This window comes from Canis lupus, chromosome 5 (genome assembly GCF_048164855.1).
Source record: "Canis lupus baileyi chromosome 5, mCanLup2.hap1, whole genome shotgun sequence".
In the NCBI taxonomy this organism is placed as follows: domain Eukaryota; kingdom Metazoa; phylum Chordata; class Mammalia; order Carnivora; family Canidae; genus Canis; species Canis lupus.
In genome coordinates this window covers 80,816,937-80,841,145 of record NC_132842.1, presented here as the reverse complement: position 1 = coordinate 80,841,145, position 24,209 = coordinate 80,816,937, and the positions used below count along the sequence as shown (strand labels likewise).

Here is a 24,209-nt window from a genome sequence, read left to right as displayed (position 1 = left end):
CCTGTGACTAGGTACTAATGCCTGTGCCTAGGTACCAGTGCCTGTGACTATGTACTAGAGCCTGTGCCTAGGTATAGCGCCTTGACTAGGTACTAGCACCTGTGACTAGGTACTAGAGCCTGTGACTAGGTACTAGCGCCTGTGACTAGGTACTAGCACCCATGCCTAGGTACTAGCACCCATGACTAGGTACTAGGGCCTGTGACTAGGTACTAACACCTGTGCCTAGGTACTAGAGCCTGTGACTAGGTACTAGCACCCATGCCTAGGTACTAGTGCCCGTGCCTAGGTACTAGCACCTGTGCCTAGGTACTAGAGCCTGTGCCTAGGTACTAGTGACTATGACTAAGTACTAGAACCTGTGACTAGGTACTAGAGCCTGTGACTAAGTACTAGTGCTTGTGACTAGGTACTAGAGCCTGTGCCTAGGTACTAGCGCCTTGACTAGGTACTAGCACCTATGACTAGGTACTAGAGTCTGTGACTAGGTACTAGCACCTGTGCCTAGGTACTAGCGCCTGTGCCTAGGTACTAGTGACTATGACTAAGTACTAGAAACTGTGACTAGGTACTAGAGACCATGCCTAGGTACTCGGGCCCATGTCTAGGTACTGGGGCCTATGCCTAGGTACTAGCACCTTGACTAGGTCCCGAGGTGGGAATGCACCTGCTGAGGGTAGAGGGGCCAGAGATGAGTAGGCGGCCGAGGTCCCGCACATGAGGCCCCGGCCAGGCCGGTGCGAGAGGCGGCCTCCCCCAAATTGAGCCCCTCCACCCCTGCCCACAGCTGCTCCTGTGGGGACTGACGCTTGGCTCGGCCTCACCCAGCTTTTAAAAAAAGACACATCCCACAGACGTGTGACAGGTGCGGGTACGTGTTGGCCGGAGGACCTGGGCGGTGGTGGGAGTGCTCCCTGGCCAGTTTGTAAACTTCTGCCTGGGTTCCAGAATTTCCATCATAAAATGTCGGGGAGAGAACACGCACCATCCCTGTGGCCCCAATACCCATTCTCCACGCCTCCTCCCCCCTCCTACCTTGTCCCCCACCCCCGAATTTGCTTTATGAGAAGCAAGTTTCAAGAATGATTTACCTGCCCCCTGACTCCGGAAATCAATCCTGAGATGCTGAGAGAGCAGGGAGACGCCGCTGCAGAGGCCTCCGCTGGGAGAGAGGGCTCCGAGCTGGGTGCTGGGGCTCTGCTGGGAGCTCGGCTGGGGTGGCACCTGCCGTGTTCTTCCGTTCGCACAAGTGACCCACGTGGACCGGTGACACCGGTGTCACCCTCGCTCTGTGGACGAGGCCAGGGAGCCAGCAGCTGCCTATGGGTTACACTGACTGTGGACAGGAGGGCGGAGACTTCGGGGGCAGGTGCCCCGGGCCCTGGGTGGGCGAGGTCAAGGGTGAGCCCTGTTCTGAGCCCCAGAATACAAAGGTGTTGGGGGGGGGTCAGTTCTGCTGACCGGGGGCGGGCGAGGGGGGGAAGGGAAGGTCTCTAAGCATCTCCGAGCTCCCGCCCGCTGCTCTCGGGGGACACGGAGGTGGGGGAGAAGGCATAGAGCCAGCTGAACTTGAGCTCAGCTGTAAGAACTTCATCTGGGTGCCGCTGCCCCCGGCCAGATCGTGGACGTGCCTTCTTCCCACTTGCCAGGGCCTCCCAGGCTTCCGCAGGCCTCCGCAGGCGTCTTTCATAAAGCGGCGAATATGGCACCTGGTGAAATCGCCCATGTGTGTAATATATACCTCTGGGAGACATTGAAAACATCCTCCGAAGAGCCAGCCTCGCTGCTATTGAGAACGGATTCATGTCACACCCCATAGATTTCATCTCTGCAGAAACGACACCTATCATGGGCCTGAACACATTTGCTCTATTGCCACATCAACTACAGTGGCGTGGAGGGGCTGAGCCCGCCGCCCACGGCGGCTGCGGACGGCTGCTGGGCAGGCTGCCTCCAGCCAGGGAACCCCCGGGTCCCGGGAGGGCCCACGGGGGCCTGGCGGCCTCGGAACCCAGTCAGAAACTGCGAGAACTGGCGCAGCGGCCAATCGGGGCATGAGCCCAAAGTTAAAACCCCTTGTGATGGGGGGTGGGCGGGGGATGCTTCAGGGATTTGAGGTCCTTCGGCTGCGTGCAGAGAGCTGGAGTCTCCGGATGGTGCTCCCCTTGCCCTGTCTGCTCTCCCCGAGTCTTGCTCTCCCAGCCAGCAAGAATTTCCGCTGTTTCCTGAGCACCCGCGGCGGACTGAGCTCTTGGTGCACAGAACACCTCCAGGGGCTGGGTCGTATTACCCCTACCCTGGAGATGAACCCACGGAGGCTCACAGAAGTCAGAGAGGAGTGGTTCTCCCACTGAGCTTGCTGGAGAACCTCCTGGAAGGCTTCTTAAAACCCAGGTGGCTGGACCCCCACCCTGCCCTCCCTGGGTGGTTCCGGCAGGTCTGGAAGCGGGGTCAGGAATTTGCCTTTTACGAGCTCCAGGGTGAGGCCGATGCTGTGGGTCCAGGGAACACACTTCGAGAGCCACCAGGTTAAAGGTGTGTAGTGTAGGATTTTGCACCAGAATACAAATCCAGCCCCGATGCTAAAACCTGTGGCCCGGCCTCCCCACCACCCCTCTGAGTGTGTGTTTGTGTGTGTGTGTGTGTGTGTGTGTGTACGCGTGCATGCAGGGTTTTATTTCTCCATCAGCAATAACCCGAGTTGGAACCTGCTCTGCCCAGCCTCACCGATTCTCTGCTTCCTGGGCTCCCCACTCCCTCCCGGCTCCCCCCCCCCCCCCAGAGCAGCCAGCCAAGGCCTCCAGTTGGGGTTGTTAATTTTATCTTCCATCACTGCGAGAGCACAACAGCTGGCAGGGGAGGGGCGAGGCAGGTGAACGGGTGCTGAGGGGAAGGTGGGGGGGATGGATTACGCCTGCAGCCGCTAGAAGGTCCCCCCACCATCACCACCCGCCTTCGAGACCCTGTGCACTCGGAAGGGCCCCCATCTCCGGGCAGGGAGGGTCCCAGGTCGTGCCCACCCACACTGGCCATGGCCTAGCCCAGGTCCCCACCCCTCCCGTGGCATCATCAGCGCTCGGGCTCCCACTCACTGGCAAGTTGGAGGGGGTGGGGGGGGGGCCAGCAGCTGCCACGTAGCAGAGCCCGCTGCAGCCCATAGAGGCACAGACGCTGCGTTTGTCTCTCTTGTCACTGATGGTGGCTCCATTTGGGGGCTTTTTGTCAAGGTTTTTTTTTTTCTCCCTTGGCTGCTGTTACTACTCAGTTCAATATTTAATTTTCCCATAAACCAAAGAGCTATGCTTCTCCCCCGATCTTTTTTCTTGCTGGAGTCTCCCCCTCCCACTGATGGGCCTCCTAGGGCTTCTGTTGGAGGGAGGGTCCTGGGGCGGGAGGCCCAGAGATTTCAGCCCCTCCGAATGGGGCAGGGACTGGAGGGCACGACCCAGGGGGGTCCCTCCCCACCCACTCATGGGACTGTCCCTCATTCATGGGACGGATATTTATTGAGCGAGTCCCTGTGTGTCCGGCACTAGGGATGGGACCATAGACAAGAAGCGGCCCCTGCCCTCTGGTGATCACATTCTAGTGGGGGCGTCAGCGAGAAAGCCCAGATGCAAACGAACGTACGAACGAATGGAACATGCGATGTGCTTTGTGAAGAAATGGCAGCGCATTGTGACAGAGAATAAATGGGGGGCCCAGCCTAGGTTGGAGGTGACATCTGAGCCGATACTTGAAAGATGAGCAAGACCCAGCTGTGCAGAAAGCTGAGCGGAGGGCAGCAACAAGTGCAAAGGCCCTGGGGTTCAAAGGCGTTGAGGGTGTTCATGGACAACCCCCCACCCCCCCGAGTCTCGGCGTGTTTGGGGCACAGGGAGGGGAAGGTGGCCTCGGTCCAGGCAAGGCAGGGTCCACAGCATTATAGGGTCGCCTGGGATTCCTTCTGCAAGCAGGCTGTGTGCTTGCCTGTGCCGGGAGAGACGAGGGGAGGAAGGAAGGGAGGAAACAGGAATTGAACTTGAACTGCCGTGTGTCAGGCCTGCGCCAGCTCTGAGGTCAGGTGGAGCAAAGACAAAGCTCCAGACTTCAGGGAGCACAGCCTCGCGGAGAAACAGACGCAGACCCAGGACACAGTGACAAGCACCCGTGAGACTGACAAGAACAGAACTCCCCGGGAATCCCGAGCATAAGCCCCAACCCAGGCTGGCAAAGTCCCGGAAGACTGCCTGGAGGAGGCAGCACCGGAGGCCAGCCCTCACGGGTGAGGCGGAGTTAACCAGCAGAAGGACTGGTTCCCGCAGGGCAGGGGAAGGCCGTGGGGGTGCAGAGGGAACCTTGGGCAGCTCAGCGCGGCTGGAGCAGGGTGGCTGCCTGGAGGGGGTGCTCCTTTGAGCAAGAGAGACCGGTGGAAAGGATGGAAAGAAACAGAGATGGGGGATCTCCTCCCCCCCAAAAAAAGGGAAAAAATTAAAATAGGGAACATAGGGGGACATTTATAGTCACACATGACACTTTTATATTAAGAGGGTGGCTCTCTTTTTTTTTTTCTTTTTTTTTTCTTGAAATACGGTTAATGACCAGTTGCTGATTGAAAGGAAGGCAGTCAATAGAGCAGGCGTGCTGAGAGGAAAGAATGGATTTTTGCAAATAATATAATTTCGAACTTGTCTTTTCCCTCCCCCACCCCTCCCCAAATCTAATTGATTACCACCCCGTGATAAATGACACTCAGAGCAGGCGTGGGCTCAGCGCCGACGCTCGGTGGTATGCAGGGAACAGGGGCGGCTGTCGTCTCCTCCAGACACTGGCCACTCCTGGAAGGGAAAGAGGCTCCCTCAGCGCGGGGAGGGCTGTGGGCAGTCGAAGGGGTGATGCACATAATCCTTTTACGTTTGTGCACTTTGTCGTCCTTATAGCGGGTTCTTATCTGCTGGCTCTTCTCAAAAATCCCGGAAGCAGAAACGTTAGCAGGTTGTGGTTTATTGAACCCATTTTGCAGATTGGAAGATCGTCGCCCATCTGTGGGGGGGGGGCGGTCAACCATGGTCCCACGGGCTGTTGGTGGCAGAGCCGGCGCTGGCCCCTCGGTGGGACTGTTGTCTGAGCCCATAGTCCGGCGGGGGCCGGGGAGGACCTCACGGGCGAGGAGAGGACTTAACCCCTGTAGACGCAGGTAGACACGGGCCTGCTGGGGTTTGTGTAAGAGCAGGTTTGTGTTCTCACATTTCAAAGGCCACCGGCTGATCTACAGCGCCAAGAACCATCGCGTTATCTTCAAAGCGAGTCCCGATGACCGAAACGAAGTTCTGCTTTCAAGATAAAGACGGGCAATATTTCAGAGTTAATTTCATAAAAACCCATCCCCCGACCATTGCCTCACTGTCAAGAATAAAATAACCGCGAGCCCTGTGTCCGGGGGCGAGCGTGGGCCGGGGCCGCAGACATGGGCTGAGGAGGCCGACGGGCTGATGCGACACAGAATGGGTCAGAGAAACTTCCAGCAGCAATCCTCTCTGCTTCAGACGAAGTCACACAAACCTGGGAAGTTGACTGGCTCGACTTGGGATCGGGGGGACTCAGGGGACGCCTGTTTGGCCGTGGACGTGTAGAGCCGGTGGGGAGCTTCCTACTGCCCAGGGCTGAGTGTGCGCGACGAGCCTGGGAGCGGCTTGTGAACTCTGAAGCTCTGCTCAGGTGTGGGCTCTCGCCGCCAGGACTGCTACCATTTATCCCCTCCCCGATCCAAATACACCCGCTCGGTGTCTCTTCCCCTGAGGAGGGTCCTTTCGGGTAAATGGTGTGGGTGGGCTCCCCCGGCCACCTAAGAGAGCACTGCACCAGCACAGACACCCCTGAAGGTGCATCCTCGGAGTCCGTAGGGACCAGACACTCGTAGTGGGTGCCCTGGGCTCTTTGTGGATTCTTTGCCTTATATGCCACATGGATCACAGCCAGGTGATCCCGGAGCCCGGCTTGGAACTCGGAGATTACTCTCCTCCAGACGGTTGCGTGGAATTTATGCCCGTGCGTGCATGCCGCAGGTCACCTGCCTTTGACTGGACACTGCTCCCGGGACCACAGGGTCTACCCCAGGCATGGGGCACATAGGGGGTAGCTTGCTTTGACCTTGCTCAGACCTGTAAGAGGGATGGGCATGGAGATGAGAATAGAGATGAGGATGGGAAGGCACGCGAGTTGGGAAGAGAGCGGAGCTGGGGATGGAGTGGACCAGGTGCAGAGGGAGGCAGGGATGAGGATGCAGCCAGGGGTTGGGGGGGGAGGAGAGCTGTGCTTAGTGGAGAGACGGGAAGGAGAGGAGGAACAGGGAGAGGATGATGTGATGTGTGGAGGGAAGCATCCATAAACAGCCAGGGACTCCCAGGTGTAGACAGCTCCCTGACTGCCTGCACTCAGATCCCTCCACCGCGAGACAGGAGGCGAGATGCAGAGTGACATTTTCCTAGGACACGGCGACTGAGGAATATGTTGATGGGGAGATAGGAAGCCGGGGCTGTCCACGCTGATATTAGCAGCTCTGCTGTGTCATCGTCCATACAACTGAAATCTGTTATTGTCTTATGAGCTTGATTAGCTGTACATATTGCTAACACCTGCTCAGAAATATAACGAGGGACAGGAACACATCTCCCAATCAAGGCCTGCGTGGGCGGCGTGCGTGACGTGGGTGCAGATCTCCAGGATGGGGATGTGTGCGTGCGCAGATCGGGGGGGCACCCGTGCTCTGCAAGGAACCCTGGCCTGGGTCTGGAAGTCCTGAGTGCCAGTCTCGGCTCTGCCACTGGCTTCCAAATCTGTCCCTCTCTCTGACCTCAGTTTGCTTACTCGTCAGATAGAAGGTCTAGACCGGTGTCATCCAACAGAAACGTCACTTGCCAGCCACGGAGGTCATTGTTGAGTTTCCTAATCACCGCGTTGAGAAAAGTATTCAAAGGTGAATTAAATTTAATAATATATGTATTAAGTCCAGGAGAGCCCACAGTTTCAACATATAAAATTTATATTGAAATCTACGTTTCAGTATAAAATATAGTTGTCATATATTTGACTTTCTTTTTAAAATGGCCTTCAAAAGGCAGCGTGTACTTCACAATTACGCACGGGAGCTCAAAAAAGCCACGTTTCAAGGGCTCAACAGCCTCATGGGGGTGAGCTGACTGCTATGTGGGAAGGTGCCAGTCTAGGGCATCTTCTGTTCTTCTCACTAAACCGTGAAGGCCCCAAAGGCAGAGACCTTTAATTCTCGTGGCCAGTAGCAAGGAACCTCAGGAAAGAATGTTAGTAAATAATCCCGCTAATAAGTGCAACTGACACGTATTGGATGCACTTTCAGACCCCCGTTCATCCAGTCGTTGCAGGTACCCTGTGATTCCGTTTTGCGGGTGGGGAAATCGAGGTTCAGAGAGGTTCAACCACTTGCCCAAGGTCACACAGCCAGTAGCAAGTGGTACAGCCAGTCTGTGAACTCTGGGTCATCTGATTTACAGCCCACGCTTTTAACCACTGCCCTGTACTACCTCCCGGATGACGGCGACGCAAACGGTAAGGAGCACCGCGGCACCGCATCTGGTAAGCTGACAAGGCATCCTGTGAGCATCCTGTCGTCTGCTCCTGAAAGCAGTCCTATGAGGAAGGCTCTAAGGCTCTCGATGAAAGTGAGGGGAACATGAGTGACATTGAAGACGCCCCTGCCATTTCTGGGCCGGTCGGATTCTTGGAGGGTCTACTTACACCTGCGCGTGCACCACCATGGGTAGCGCCAGAGTTTTCTGCTAAAGCTCTAATTGGCACGGCCCCTTCGTCTCTGGGGTAGCCCAGTCAAGGACAGCCGCCCACAGGAGACCCCACCCCGACCCAGGGACCTGCATGGCCAGGCTTCCACAGAGGCTGAGCTGTGCCAGTAAATGAGGGTTCCATAGGTGCATCCTTAGGGCTCGAGGTGCCGACACACACGAGCTCCTTCCTTCATTCCGAAGAGCGGGGCGGCACAGCCCCATGTCCGAGTCATCGAGCTCGGGCTCCAATCCCGACTCTGTGGAACCCCGGGCGGTCTCCGTGGCCTCTTCCGTCTCCCATCTGTAAAATGGGCATAAATAAACCCACCTCTCAGACTGATGGGGAGGCTGAAACGAAGTCACCACACGGCGGGCCTGGAACAGCACGCTCCTGGCTCTTCAGCGTTGGCCGAAGGCAGGTTCTGGCTGTGGGGCCCCAGGTGTTTTGTGGGGGTTCGGGAAAAGTCGGATTGCAGAATGTGGGGCTGCTGGGTAATGGCCGTGTTCCGGCGTGTGTTTCCCCTCTCCGAATTCCAACCCCACTTACCATCTGTTTCATACAATCTCACACTTAATTACAATTCTCCGTCTATTGTTTGCCCACTGCTTCCCCTTCGCGCCGCTTCCCTTGCCAATAGCACAGCACGCGGAGGCCGCCCGAATGGATGAATGGCTCGTACCTGGCTTCGTCGTGCTAGGCCTTAAAATAGAGTTGCCAGGCGGCTGTCACCCCCCCACCACCACCACCACCAGCCTGTGGGCTTCTCGACACCGTGTCTCACCACAGGGCGCCTATAGCAGGTGCCTGGCGCCATGCCCGGCACCTAGTAGGTGTCAGGAACTGTTTCTGGAACTTAATTAAACTTTGCCAGAGTGAAAACCCCCTGCAGGAAGGAAAGGCCCACGGCAATCCATTCTCTCTGCTTCCCCCGTCGCACTTGCCCCAAGGCTGGACAGTCTTCCCCAAGTCGGGTTCTCAGATTCTGGCTCCTGTCCTGGCTGAGCTCGCGGGGGCCAGGGAGATTAATAGTGGGAATCCGAAGAGTAGCAGGTCCCTACCATGTGCTGAGCCCTCGCACGCCTCGTCACTGGCCCGTCCTTCCACATATGTCTGCCCGGCTTTGCTCCCCAATTTAGCGAATCGGGGGAACGGAGGCTCACAGTTTTGGTAAGTTGCCCAAGGACATGGAGATGTGGTGACGTGGCTGGGATTTGGACCTCGGAGTTCCTGATGGCTCCATCTGTGTCCTTTCCAACACCCCACGGTGCCCGGGAGCTCTGGCTTTGTCACACCAGCCGGTGGTGGCCGGTGAACAGAGCAGCGTGAGCCGGCGGGAGGCAGGCCCAGCCAAAAGGAGGCAACTTCCAGGAAGAAAGGAAAGAAGCAGCTCTTGACTCTAAATAGCTCTCAAAGTCCTCTAATCTCTACTGCCCTCGCCCCGCTCTAAATGGTCAGCCTGTGTAGCCTGAGTCACACACTCTGTGTTTTCAGTCTCCAAAATGCAACTCAGAGCATGTCTCTGCTCTTGCCTACAACCTTCAATGGCTCCCCGCCGCTCCCGGGACAAAGAAGAAAACCCATAACCAGTGGTGTGCTGGGAAAGCCCCTCTCTGGGGGCTGCGGCAGAAGAAGGAGAGACACAAAAAGCCCTGATTTATAGTGGCGGCCAATTTCCGTGGTGTAAAGATGCCCGCTGTGGCTGATTTCGGGCTACCAGCGGTTCGACAACTGCTTGACAAGTCCTGAAAATGGCACATTTGAGCCTCATGAGCTGTTAGGAACCGGCCCCAGCACACGCCTGCAAGCGCTAACCTACCGTCAGCGGCTCTTCCCTGCATCCCCCAGGCCCGCGGGCACCACATCCCCCCATCCCCACTCCGGCAGCCGCGACCTGCCTCCCACTAGCCCCTGCCCTGGGCCAACGTGCTCCTTTGCATGCGCCGCTGTTCCCTCCACCTGCCACACTTGTCCTCCAGCGGCTCTTGCTTCCTCGGTAGCAGCACAGTCACCTCCTCAGGCTTGCCCGGGGACCCCTTCTCACCCATTATACCTCCCGGGATCTGACGCCCTTCACACCTTTACCTGTGTCCTGGGCTCCATTCGGGCTCACCTCATCTGTGCACCCAGCCCCGACGCTGCTCTCACTATGGTTGATGCCGGTGCAGTCGTGCCACATTCCTCCCCTTCCTGCTCCCAGCAGCCGCAGGGGACCTGGCCCATCTTAGGTCGTCAGTGAACTCCTCCCAAATCTTCCATTAAAGCCTTTGTGTCACTGTGCTTCCTTCCCGGTAGCTCCCCCCACCTCCATCGAAGTGGTGGCCGCGGACATGCCAGCCCCCTTCAGCCGCTACCAAGCCCAGAACTTCACGCTGGTCTGCATCGTGTCCGGAGGGAAGCCAGCCCCCATGGTGAGTCCCCCTGGAGTGCCCAGCCCCTCCCCGCCCCCTGCCGGACCACCCTTCTCTGTGGCCTGTCCTACATGGGGCTTGATCTCAAGACTCTGAGATCATGATCTGAGCCGAAATCGAGAGTCAGATGCTTAACTGACCGAGCCACTCAGGCGCCCCAAAACTTTCCGCTTTTTTAGAAGCAACAGGACCTGTTTGGTCTCATGAATTATATGAACCCTCACGTATAAGACATTTAGAAGTGAAGGAAGGGCAAGTTGTCCTTACTGACGCCTGGAGCACCTGTGTGAACCCCTTAGGGTTCCCTGACCCGTACTGGGATCCATGGGCTACATGCTCCCCAGGCCCCCTCCAAGAGAACTGTTTACTACTCTTGCCCCCGTGAGTTCCATCCATCACTAGGATTAGTGAGGGGCTGGGGCTGCAGTGGAGGAGGGTAGGATTAGAGTCCAAGGCAGAGAGACCACGCATTGCAGACCCTGAATGTCTCATAAGCGTGATGCAGTGGGGTGACCTAGGGACGCAGGCCAGCTTCACCTCAGGAGCTAGGCCCAGATAGACCCACTTCTCAGGGCAGGGCAGTAAACAGGTGCAGAAAGACTCAATACGGGGCAGTGGGAAGGTGCCCACAGGCACAGATGGGGCAGTAAACAGGTGCCCATGGGCATAGATGGGGCAGTAGGCAGGTGCCCATGGGTACAGATGGGGCAGTAAATAGATGCCCAAAGGCACAGGTGGGCAATAGGCAGGTGCCCATGGACAGATGGGGCAGTAAACAGGTGCCCACAGACACAGATGGGGCAGTAAACAGGTGCCCACAGGCACAGGTGGGGCAGTAGGAAGGTGCCCACAGGCACAGGTGAGGCAGTAGGCAGGTGCCCATGGGCACAGGTGGGGCAGTAGGCAGGTGCCCACGGGCACAGGTGGGCAGTAGGCTGGTGCCCACAGGCACAGGTGGGGCAGTAAACAGGTGCCCACAGGCACAGGTGAGGCAGTAGGCAGGTGCCCACAGGCACAGGTGGGGCAGTAGGCAGGTGCCCACGGGCACAGGTGGGGTAGTAGGCAGGGCTGCAGAGACAAGCCTTCGGTGAGGTCCTTCCCCCTCCACCTGTACTTCCAAGGAGACAAATAAAAAGGCAATTTCAAACCCAGCGATTGCTGAGAACAGGACATGGCACCCAAATTTCCCCCTTTGGAACCCAAAAGAGGTCTGGCCTCCCCATAATCAGACAAGCTGGTCTTTTTCTCCAAAGAACAACTTCTTTTTGGAGGGGCATGAAGAAAGGCTCCTTAGCCCCGGGCCTGAGGGAAGACTCCCCACCCCCAGCCCCCACCTGTTCCTGACATTTAAGATACGGCAGTAAAATATTCAATTTCGTATCTATATGTAGCTGAATATATAGATGTAAACGACATCTCTCTCTCTGTCTCTCTCTCTGTCTCTCTCTCTCCACACACACAAGATCCTTAATTCCCCACATTCCAGGCATCTTACGTTTGCCTGGGACGTCAGATCAGAACTTAAAAAGAAATCTTTGGTATAAATTACAAACCTGCATTTGAAGCACTTTTCAAAGAAAGAAAGAAAAATCCAAAGCAGGTTGTTATGTGCATAGGAGACTCCTCATTGGAGCTGTAAACCCTGACAGCTTCTCCCTGCCCCACATTTCCTCCCCTCGCCCTCCCCCTCCCCCAAGGCTCCCTCCCTCCCCTCACCTGCACCAGCATACCCAGAAAGCTGCTTCCTGCTCTCCCCTCTCCATGTCTCCCATCCATTTATTTACCTGATTTATTAAAAAATACACCCCATCCATCCCCACAGTCTTCTGGGCACACACATCTTCCAAAATAAAAAGACAACAAATTAAATTAACTGCCGCCTCTCAAAACTTGAATTCTCCATTAGCAGAAAAAACGAGGAGACGCGCCCGTTCGCCTCATCCCCAGCCCTCGCTGGCTCCCACACCTGCACCTGTGTCCTTCCTCCCTGTCGCACCCACGCGGAGATCCTTTTCTCTTCATTCTTCTTCCAACAGTGACAGCGGCTCAGTTTACTCTCCGGGGCCCACCCACCTTCTCCCTCTTCCACAAGCCGGCCCCAGGCGGGCACGGGTGGTCCCTGGAGCCCAGGTGGCTGCTGCAGGGGCGGCCCCTGTTTGGGTACACCGTGTCGCTTAAGCATCCACAGCCCCACCGAGGAGGAGGTGCTCTAAGTCCCCTTTAAAAGTAAGGAAATTGGAGGCACGCCCAGGTGGCTCAGTGGTTGAGCATCGGCCTTCAGCTCAGGTCATGACCTGGGGTTTATCCTGGGATCGAGTCCCACGTCGGGTTCCCCGCAGGGAGCCTGCTTCTCCCTCTGCCTGTGTCTCTCATGAATAAATAAATAAAATCTTAATAAAATAAAATATAATTTAACAAATTTTAAAAAAAGTAAGGAAATTGGAGCTAAAGCCACTCACCTGAGGGCAAAGGCCGTGATGGGCTCAGGCACTGCCGCTAGGGGCTGTGTGTCCCCCCGAACTGAGCTGACGTGGCGTGCTGGGGGTGCTGGAGTCCAAAAGGAGGGGGAGGTCCCAGGAGAACTGGCATCCTGCGGCCGGCCCCTCTGAGATCCATGGGGAGGTCCGGGTCATCCCCACAAACTCTTTCCCACACCCTCCTTGCCATTTCAGGTTTATTTCAAACGCGACGGGGAACCCATCGAGGCAGTGCCCCTGTCCGAGCCGCCGGCTGCAAGCTCGGGCCCCCTCCAGGACAGCAGGCCCTTCCGCAGCCTCCTGCACCGCGACCTGGATGACACCAAGATGCACAGGTCCCTGTCCCTGCTGGACGCCGAGAACCGGGGTGGGCGTCCCTACACAGAGCGCCCCGCCCGCAGCCTGACCCCGGACCCCAGCACCCTCTTCCAGCCCACCACCGAGAACGTCCCAGAGACGGTGGTGAGCCGCGAGTTCCCGCGCTGGGTCCACAGCAACGAGCCCATCTACTTCCTGCGCCACAGCCACACCCCGGGCAGTGACGGCACAGTGGAGGTGCGCGCCCTGCTCACCTGGACGCTCAACCCGCAGATCGACAACGAGGCCCTCTTCAGCTGTGAGGTCAAGCACCCAGCGCTGTCGATGCCCATGCAGGCAGAGGTCACGCTGGGTAAGACTTGGTGGGTGCCGTGCTGCAGGCCCCCTGCAGAGCTGGGTGGCGAGGAGCCGGGGGTGTGGGGTGCTTGGGTTGCTGGCCACCACGGACGTGGGGAGGAGGTGGGGCAGACGGGTGTCAGGCGCAGAGATCAGAGCTGCGGTTCTTAGGATGATTTATTTGTTTATTTGAGAGCAAGCAAGAGCGAGAGGGATCACAGAGGGAGAGGGAAAAGCAACCTCCCTGCTGGGCAGGGAGCCCGATGCGGGGACCAGTCCCAGGACCCCGAGATCATGACCTTAGCGTCAGCCAAGGACAGACACTTAACCAACTGAGTCACCCAGGCGCCGCCAGAACTGAGGTTCTTCAGAAGGTTTGCTGAGCTGGGTTGGGGTACACGGGGGGTCACAGGGGTGTCGGGAAAGTATGCCGGACAGAGTCAGGAAGGCAAGAGGTCAGGGGAATTTGGTCAGTGGGGATCCAGAATATGGAGAGTCAGAGAAGTTTGCAGAACCAGTAATTGCTCAAGGTAAGCAGACGTGGGCTCAGAAGCGGACAGTACGGCCCCAGAGTCTCGCTCTCAGCCTCTCACTGCGCCTCCTCGCACATCCAGTGTCATGGGCCACTGCTACCTGAGTGCTGGCCACTTGTCGTTCTGGAGAGACTTCACTGGCACCCCCACAACCAGGCCTTGTGCTGGCTGCTGGGACCTGGTCCACCCAGAGCCTGCCCCTACCTCACTCTGTGGACCCTCGGCACTTCCCGTTGTTCTTTCTGGAATTTGAACCTCCCCGGCTGGGAACCAGAGCAGCCTCAACCCCGGGAAAGCCGTGTCCTTCCCCCTGACCCAAACGTTGGCTTCCCTGGGATGGTGCCCTGCTCCACCCCCCAGCCGAGAGCAAGAAAGACCAGACAAGGACCTCGCAGCAGCTGGAGAGGTGAGCTTGCAGTTCACATCTCACACCAGGGTGATGAGGGGTGCTGCCACTGGCCTGCCCCACCCCCATCCCACCCACACCCCAAGCCAGACTAAAGGGCTCGCCTGCCCTGTCCCTGATCCCAGGCGGGTCCCTTGACTGGAGCCATGGTGGTGTGTGCACTCCACCCCCATCATTAGAGCAAGGGCGAGGCCGGCTCCCATGCCTGGGCTTGTGTGTGCGCCCCAGGGACCTGTAGAGTGGGGGACACAGCAGGGCCACCAATGTGCAGGGGCCAAATTGGGTGAAGGAGTAGAGATCCTGGGCTGGCTTCCCATCCACCCTTGGCCTCTGTGTGTTGGTGTGACCTCAGGCCTCAGGGTCCCTGAGCGTTGGGTTTCTGATCTGTTGAAGGGAGCCAATAATTGTGACCTCGTAAGTGCCAGGAGCCAGGCTCTATGCAAGATGATTCCCTCGTGAGATCTCTTTGTGCCTGGGCAATGCGCTTCTGGGGCATTGAGAGATGCTGTCATCATTCCCATTTCATAAGTAATAGGAGCCAGGCTTGGAGAGCCTCCCCGTAGGTCCCCTGGGGTCAGGTCTGACCCCAGGCCCACATGCCTCACCACTGTGCTCTACTGCCCACCTGCTGCGGCTGCAGTGAGGACACTCAGAGCCAGTGGGCATTGGCATGACCCATGGACAGAGCAATGAGCTGGAGGGTTCCCAAGGAAGTGGGGGGCACCCTGCACTCTGGCCATGGTGGGGAGACGGTGGGGAGACAGTGGGATGGGTGAGCAGATGAGCCCGGGGCACAGAATCCAGCCATCTGATGGGGACTTTGAAGGTCAGGCCGACAAAGATCAGAGCACGCCTCCCTGTGACTCCTCTGTTCCCTCTGCCAGGATGTCCTCCCCAGCTCCGTAGCCGCTCCCCACAAGAAGACACGCCTGGTTCTCCTAGAACCCATCTCAGCAGGTGGCAACTACGTTCTTCCCATTGATGGAGTCAGAACCCTTGGAGTCACCTGCTTCTCCTGCTCTTTTCCCATAGCCCACATCCAAGCCAGCATCAAGCCCTGGCTCAGAACCACCTCTCACCATTTTCCCTCTGACCACTCAACCCAAGCACTGCCAGTCCCCATCTGGATTCTTCCATTGGCCCCTAGACTGGTCTTTCTGCTACCAGTCTTCTCCTTCTCTGTTCTTTGTCCTGATTGAACTACTTAAAATATAAATCAGATCATGACACAGATACACACCCACCCCAGACTCTCCAGTGGTAGACAAATAGACTGATAGAACAGAATAGAGTCCAGAAATAGACCTACATAGAGAGAGTCAATTGATTTTTGATGAAGGCCCCTGGGCCATTGAATGGGGAAAGAGAAGTCTTTTTAACAGGCTGCCCTGAACAACTGGACAAGCTTAAGGACAAAATGACCCCAGTCCCCTACCTCCCATACACACAAGAATTAATTTGAGATGAATCGCAGGCCTAAATGTGAAACCCAACAACATAAAGCTTCGAAAGCAAAACGTGGGAATGTAGCTTTGTGATGTTCAGGTAGGCAAGGATTTCTTTAAAAGGTCACAAAAGACAACAAACGAAAAATTGGAAATGGGTAAATTAGCCTGAATCAAAATTCAAAGCTTCTGCTCATAAAAAGGCACCTTTAGGAACACGAAAAAGCAAACTAAAGACCTAGAGAAAATACTCCCAAGACAGATATATGACAAAGGACTTGTATCCAGAATATATAAAGAACTACTATAGATCAATAATGACACGACAACTCAATTTAAAAAAAAAACCACAAAGGGCCAATAAGCATATTAAGCAGTGTACAATATCATTGGTCACCGGGAAAATGAAGACTGAGGCCTCAGTGAGATATGCCATTTCACAGCGACTAGAATGGCTAGTGTTGGAAAAACCAGCGATGTCAAATGCTGATGAGCACATAGAACAATCGGAACCTTCACGCATTGCTGGTGGGAATATAAAACAGAACCACTACGTTGGACTATTAGCAGTTGCGTACCAACTGCTACTTTACTACCTAGGAGTTTCACTCCTGAGCGTTTACCCAAAAGAAATGGAAGCGTATGTCCACAAAGATTTGGACATGAATGTTCACAGCAGCTTTATTCATCACAAGAGCAATAATAAGAACTAGAAGTAAACCAAATGTCCATAATTAGGAAGATGGGAGAACAAATTTGTGGTCTATTCGTACCATGAACTACTTCTCGTCCATACCAAAGAACTCCTGTTATAGCCAACAATAGGGACAGAGCTCAGAAACAGTATCCCAAGCAAAAGAAGCCAGACAGCAAAGAGGACCGACTGCATGATTCCATTTACATAACAAACTGCTAGAACATGACATTTCTGGTGATAGAAGTCAGAACAGGGTTTTCCTATGGAGGGTGGAAGGGAGCAAAAAGGAATCTTCTAGAGGGATGGGAATGTTCTAGACTTTGGGAAGGTGGTTACATAGGTGTTCACATTGAGATTGTCACATTGTGTTCTTAAGAAGAGTGCATTTCCCTGTACAATTGCCATTATTTTTAAAACCAAATCCCAGCGGTGTTCACTCATCCCTCCCCTCTGCTCCATCTGCTCCAGCCACGGGGTCCTCTTCACTCTTCTGTGAATATGCCCAGCTCGGGCCCACCTCTGTCACTTGGCACTGGCTTTCCTTTCTGCCTGAAATAATCTTGCTCCAGATAGTCTCAAGGCCTCTGCCACTGAGGCCTCTGTTCAAAGTGTCAAAGGACCTCTCAGAAGGTCCTTCCTTGAACACCTTATCTCAAACAGCCTCTTCCTCCTGGCCCCATCAACCAATCGCCTTGCTTTATTTTCTGACATCACCTTTATCTCAACCTGCAAGCATATAATGTATTTCCTTATTCCCTGGATCCCCCACTGGAATTTAAAGTCCATTCAGGCAGGGTCTCTATTTGCCTTGTTCAAAGGGTGCAAGCCTCTCAACTATCCCTAACATATTACTTAGTGAGCACCTGTTTTATAATTAATTCATAGTTTTCTGGGTTGCTGAGAAGATTAAATAAGGCAATACATACAAAGTGCTTAGCATAGTGACAGAGTAAGCACTCAGTAAATACAAGCTACTGTTATTTTTTTTAAGATTTTAATTATTTATTTATTCATGAGACAGAGAGAGAGAGAGAGAGGCAGAGACTTAGACAGAGGAAGAAGCAGGCTCCATGCAGGAAGCCCGAAGTGGGACTCAGTCCTGGGACTCTGGAATCACGCCCTGAACCAAAGGCAGATGCTCAATCTCTGAGCTACCCAGGTGTCCCAAGCTACTGTTATTATTCATCGTTGTATCCTCTATATTGCCCTGCAGGATAATTGACATATATTAGGTTTACAATAAAAAACTAAATGTATAGAGCAGATGAATGAGTAGGTGGAAGAGTGGAATGGTAGGTTTATGGGTATGTGTGTGAGGGATGGATGGATGGATGGATGGATGGATGGATGGATGGAAAATTGTTAGATGGGTGGACGAATGAGTGATATGAAATGATGGATGGATGATGAGTGGGTAGATGGATGGATGGGTAGATGAGTAGATGTTTAGATGGATGGATGAGTAGGTGGGTGGAGGAATGGATGGGTAGATGGAAGATGGATGGATGGGTGGATGGGTGGGTGGATGGATGAGTGGGGGCAATGATGAGTTAGTGGATGGATGGATGGATAAGTGGATGGGTGGATGGATGGATGAGTGGATGAATGAATGGATAGATGGATTATGGGTGGTTGGATGAGTGGTTACATAGATGGATGATGAAAGGATGGATGGATGAATATGCGGATGGGTGGATGGATGGATGAGTGAGTGGGATGAATGGACAGATAGATGATGAATGGATAGATAAGTGGGTGAGTGGATGGATAGATGATGAATGGCTGAATGGTTAGGTAGGTGGGTGGATGCATGGATGGGTGGGTGGATGGATGAATGGATAGATGGATGATAAATGGATGGATGAGTGGGTGAGTGGATGGATGGATAGATGAATGATGAATGGATGAATGAGTGGGTAGGTGGGTGGATGGATGGGTGGCTGTGTGGGTGGGTGGATGGATGAATGGATAGAATGGATGATGAGTGGTTGGATGAGCGGGTGAGTAATTAGATGGATGATGGAAGGATAGATGGATGGATAAGTGGATGGATGGATGAGCGAGTGGGATGGATGGATAGATAATGAATGGATGGATGGGTAGGTAGGTAGGTGGGTGGATGGATGGATGGATGGATGGATGGATGGATGGATGAGTGGGTGAATAGGTGGATGAGTGGATAAGTGGATGGATGGATGAGTGGCTGGGTGGTTGGATGGATGGATGGATGGATGGATGGATGGATGGATGGATGAGTAGGTGGATGGGTGAATGGGTTGGTGGGTGGGTGGATGGATGGATATTTTAGTGAGCACCCAAAATTCCTGGAGAAGCCTAGAGGGGCTTTTCCATGAGATTTCACAAAGCTGTTCCTGAGCAGACTGCTCAGGAGAGGTAAGGAGGGAAGCTCATATAATCAGGATCTTTGCACGCCCTGGTCGGATGCATATGACTTTACATTTCATATTGTAGTGCAGTAGCCTATTCTCTCCACTTACAGGTAAGGAGACTGAGGCTCAACGACTTGAACTGACACATCCAAGTCAGTCCATCAAAGAGCAGAAGGGCAGGCCCCACCTCTGGGTCCCTGGACCCCCTCTCTTTCTGTGTATCCAGGAGTAGACAGCAGGGAAGTCCAGGGGCTGAGAACACTCCTATTGGACACTCTCATTGCTATATCATAGGAGCAGGCAAGGGGGGCCAGAATTTGACTGCCAGGACCTTCTGGTGGCCCTCAAGGTGGGGGTGGGAGTGGGAAGGGTGACAGCAGTGGGCCTGGCTTGTGAAAGCAGCATTCAATAGGCAGTGGGGGGTGGGGTGGGGTCGGGGTGCAGAGGCCCATCTGCTGCAAAGGCCCTGGTAGGTCAGCGGCTGCCAGGAGGGAGCTCAGAGCGAGGGCAGAGCAGAGGCCTCCCCTGCGCCCCAATGTCCCTCAGGGTCAGCTCCACACAGGAGCCCCTGGGAACCGGCAGCTCAGAAAGCCAGGGAGGGAGTGTGGCTGCCCAAGTGGAAGACAGCCTCCCACTCTCCCCTTCCTCCCCACGGCCCCCAGCCTCCGGGCCTCCTCTGAAGCCCTTTGTGCCATCAAGCCCTGCTCCTGCCACTTCCTTGCCATGTGACCTCTGGCAAGCCACAGCCCCCCAGAGGGCCAGGTTCATGGCCTGCAAAATGGCTTTCGTGGTCCCCAGCCTCAGAAGCACCGGGATGGGTGATAGGCCTAAAATGGGGTCTTGTGCACGTGAGGCTCCGTCTCCCCTCCGTCACTAGGAGGACTAGGGGGTGGCGGTGAGGAATCTGACCTGGTCGGGAAGGGGGTTGATCCTCCTCGGGGTGCAGTGCCCTTGTGTGCCCTCTGCTGGCTGCAGCGGGACACGAGACGTAGACAAAACCACCCAGGGCCACACTGCCCTGTGCCCAGCTCCCACCTGCAGCTGGCTTCACAGTCCTGGAGGGCTGGTAAAGACAGCAAGGAAGCTACTAGATCCCCGCCCCACTCCCCCCAGGCCTTGGTTTCATTACAGGGATGATGCAGAGGGTTGGCCTGGCATGCAGCAGGCTCTCGGCAAATGTTGGCCCTAACAACCAGCATGGGGGCGGGGGGTCAGGGACGGTTCTCAGTGTTGCCATCGTGCACCTGGGGGATGCAGGTGAAGTGACTCGCCCAGACAGGAATCTGCCCTGACCTCCAGCCGGGCTCCTTCCTCCCGCTGGCGGAGGCGGAGGCGGGCAGCCCTAGCTTCCTTCCCTGCACTCCCCCGCTTCCCACCCATGCGTCTTCCCTCAGCCCCATGTGGCACTTCAGACGCCCGGCTCGTGGTTTAATTAATAGTCCTTTAGCTTCCTTCTCGCAGAATGAACTTGGCAGTGCCTGGGAGACCACCCACATCTGCCGGCTGCTCTGATTCCTGCTCCGAGAGCTGAGGAGGCAGGAGGAGGCCGGGGAGGGGTTGGGGGGAGATCCCGGGCCAGCCCCAGGGCCCGGGACAAAGCTCTTCTCCAGCTGCCACCCCGGAGGACGTTCACAGAGAAGGCCGGAGCGTGGCATTCTGATCAAAACCCTAGGCCCTTCCTCGAGCCTGGGATGCCCCTCCCACCCTGGCCCTGACCTTGCGCCCCAGCCCCAGGTCCTGGGTGCTCCTCCCCCAGAGCACTCCTGGGGGGTTTCCTGTCTTGGCTGAAATGTCACCTCCTTGGGAGACTCTGGCCACCGCTCACCCTCGGGGTGCCTGTCCGCATAACACTAACGCTCCCCGCAGCCTCCTGCCTGGACATTTGCTTGTGCGAGAAGCGTCTGCCCTACTGGCGTGTAAGCCCCCAGCGGCCAGGCACCGGCCTGCTCCCCACCGCGCCCCACGCACTGCCGAAGTCAGTGTCCGGAGCGGCTCAGTAATCACTGAATGAATGAATGAATGAATGAATCTGGGGGAAAGAGCCCCAGGAAACATGGAAAGTTAGCTCCATGGATGACCTTAGTTAAGCCCCTTAGTTGCCCATGCGCCTCAGTTTCCCAATCTGAACCTGAGGGGACAGGCTCAGAGGTCCCAGCGGCTCTTCCAGCCCTTCTGCTCTCTTGTGCACCAGACAGCAAGGACCCCGGCATCCTGTCCCCCAAGGACTCAAGCTGTAAAGGGCCCAGAAAGAAGCTGTACAGGCATGTGAGGAAAGGGGGCAAGGAGGACCAAGCCCCAGGAAGGAGATGGTCCCTCCACACCTGTCTACCCCCTCCCCTCGCTGCCCCTCCAATCCAGGTTTTCCAGAAAAACCCCGCTGGGCAGATTATCTAGTGGGAGGAGCACTGGAGCAGAAGGGAGACCTGAGTTTTGTCCCTGCTCCTCCTCACTGTGGGACCTTTGGCGAGTCGCGTCCCCTCTCTGGGCCTAGTTAACCCAGCCGTGGGGGGATGGTAACGGTGGAGCCCCGCCTGGCGAGGGGTTAGTGCAGGTGGGAGTTTGGGGGTGATTCAAGCAGTCACGGCTGCAGGAACAGCCTTCCCCCCAATGGCAGCTGAGTCATTCCTGGGGAGACTTCTGGGCATCCCTGACGGCACCGTCCACTGGGTTCTCTGACTTGACCCCGGTCACCCACTGACGGTGAAGCCCACAAGGGCAGGCATCCTGTTCTGTGCACATTGAGCGCCCAGGTCCCACAGGGTGTGGCTGATTACAGGGGCTCGAGGGCTGTGTGCGAATGAACACGGGCCTGACTCCATTCAGAGCTCCCGGCTTGGTGGCAGCTGACCCCAAGGACGCACAGCGCTGGACTGGAACTTTCTCTTCCATTTTCCCTGCGCCTCCTTTCCTCGCTTGGCCACCCCTTTCCCATACCTACGTACACCTCTCTCACCTGGCCTTCCTCTCCTTGCAGTTGCCCCTAAAGGACCCAAAATTATGATGACGCCCAGCAGAGCCCGGGTCGGGGACACAGTGAGGATTCTGGTCCATGGATTTCAGGTCGGCCTCTCTCTGAGCATCTGGAAGGGTGGTGGGAGGTGGGGGGGCAGCAGGGCACACGGGCATCCCTGGAGGCGTGCTCCAAGAGCCTTCCCTTGGCCCCCAGCGCGGCCAGCGGGCCTCAGTCTCCTGGTCTGTGGGGCAAGATTGGCCTGTGGATGAGGAAGGGCAAAAGGTGCAGGCATTTTCGCCCTTCCATCCAGAACTCCGAGCACGCGCAGCTCGCGGACCTCGACATCCTGTCCAGTCTGAGAGCCCTTCTCTTCCTGGGGCTCCGGGCAGCCGCTCCCAACCCATCAGATGGCCTTGTGCTCTCAGCCCTGGGGCCAGGCCAGGCCTCCGCCCCCCGCCCCCTGCTCCGGCAGACTGGTTCCTCCTGTGACCCAACTCTCCCCTGTCCCGATCCACACAGAACGAAGTCTTCCCGGAGCCCATGTTCACGTGGACGCGGGTCGGAAGCCGCCTCCTGGACGGCAGCACCGAGTTTGATGGGAAGGAGCTGGTGTTGGAGCGGGTTCCTGCCGAGCTCAACGGCTCCATGTACCGCTGCACGGCCCAGAACCCCCTGGGCTCCACCGACACCCACACCCGGCTCATCGTATTTGGTACGCTGCCCTGACCGGGGGTGGGGAGGACTAGTGGGGGCGGCCTTGGCTGGAGCTGTCCCAAGGAAGACGGAGCATCAAGAGCCCGGGGCCCCTGAATGTGCCCCGAGAGGATGCCCTACACGAAGCACTGGAAACCAGGGAGCTCTGGGTTCGAATCCCAGATCCATGACTTTGCAGCTGGGCAACCATGGGCAAGCTGCTTAACCTCCCTCAGTTTCTCCATCTGTAAAATGGGGCTGACACGACTCACCCTGGGAGGCTTTCAGCTGCTCTGAAAGCAGATGCATGACACCACACAGCAGGTGCTGGATACAGGGGAGCTCCTTTACCGAGCTCTGAACGCCTCCCCCCAATCTGATTCTCATCCTGTTCTTTCCAACAGAAAACCCAAATATTGCAAGAGGAACAGAGGACTCCAATGGTAAGTCCTCACTTTCAGAGCTGCTTGCCTAAGAGCGTGTGATGTGCAAGGCATCAGGACGCCCCGGTCCCCCAGCCACCCGTGCCTGTGCCCTTGCCTTTCCCTGGAGTCCAGGCAGGCTATTGTCTTCTAGTTCAGCAGTCTGGGTCAAAGGTCATCAGGGGTGGGTGCTGAGGCAATAAAGGAAGGGCTCAGCACCCCAAGCCAGCCAAGAGGGATTTCCAGGGACCTAGTGTGCTCCCTGCCCCCCACCTCTACCCATGACTCTAGCTGTCTTAGCTCAGAGAACTTAGTGCCCTGGCCCCAAGAGGATGTGTCTGGCATTGACCATGGGCCCCCCATGTGACCCCCACCTTCCAGGCTCTGGACCCCTCCATAGGTCAGTGGAGAGCACAGACACGTGCCTCGGCTGGAGACTTTGATACCGCCCTCTCTGAGCTGCCCCTAACCTGAGCACCACCGCACAGGCCCCAGACACTGCTTCCCAGCCCACCCGCCCTCCCTTCCTCACACTGAGCCCATCGCACATTCACAACGGAGGTCCCTGCACCTAGTCCCCGCTGGATGGTCCCAGTGGCCACCAGACTCAGCCCAGCAGGCCTGGGACAGGGAAAGGGTCATACACCATTTGGTGGGACAGGCGGCAGTGCTGGGATTGAACCTAGCACATCCTGTTGCTGAATCTAGACTTCCCAAGGGCCCTTTGAAGCTCTGCCATTCCAGGATCCTCACCTGCCGCGCCCATCAGGGTCGGCGGCCTTGACCCTGATCCTGACCCTGCTCCCTGACTCTGCTCCCTGCTGCCCGGCACAGGTTCCGCTTCTGGCCCTCCTGGCGTCCGGCTCACCTTGGTGCTCGCCCTAACAGTGGTCCTGGAGCTGACGTGAAGGCTCAGCCCCTGCTCCCACCGCTCCGCCCAGCACTGACATCTCTGCGATCGGTTTTCATTTCTTTTCTAAACAATTTCCAGTCTGTTCTTAGTCTCTTTCTGTCTGTGTCTTGGCTTCTTCAGTCAGTTTAATTAAAACAGAACAATTTTCCCCACCTTCGTCTGTGGCTCTGAATTTTTCACTTATTCTGTAGCCACAACTGGCACCCCCTGGCACCCAGTGTCTGGACAAGCACTGGCGGGGGGTGGGGGGAGGAGTGATGGAAGAGATGGAAGACAGGCTTCCCCCAGGAAGAGAAGCAGAGCTGCACCTCATCGTTCCACCCCAGTCTTAGCGCGCCCAGATGAGGAAAGTGGCTGGATACTCTCAGGAAATCCAAGGCTCCTTGGGGCCAAGTGTAATAGTCAGCTCTTGCCACCATAA

The 24,209-nt window shown here is 56.2% G+C and overlaps 1 protein-coding gene across 1 annotated transcript in view; it reads left to right on the top strand.

Moving 5' to 3' along the window:
• Positions 1-23,940, top strand: part of IGSF21 (immunoglobin superfamily member 21) — a 239,308-nt gene extending 215,368 nt beyond the window's left edge. The window contains exons 5-10 of the mRNA XM_072828105.1: positions 10,090-10,205; positions 12,878-13,352; positions 21,782-21,867; positions 22,280-22,472; positions 22,858-22,896; positions 23,710-23,940. Coding sequence (XP_072684206.1) covers positions 10,090-10,205; positions 12,878-13,352; positions 21,782-21,867; positions 22,280-22,472; positions 22,858-22,896; positions 23,710-23,783 — 983 coding nt within the window. The 3' untranslated portion in view covers positions 23,784-23,940. The remainder of the gene's footprint in view (positions 1-10,089; positions 10,206-12,877; positions 13,353-21,781; positions 21,868-22,279; positions 22,473-22,857; positions 22,897-23,709) is intronic.
• Positions 23,941-24,209: the final 269 nt, after the last annotated feature.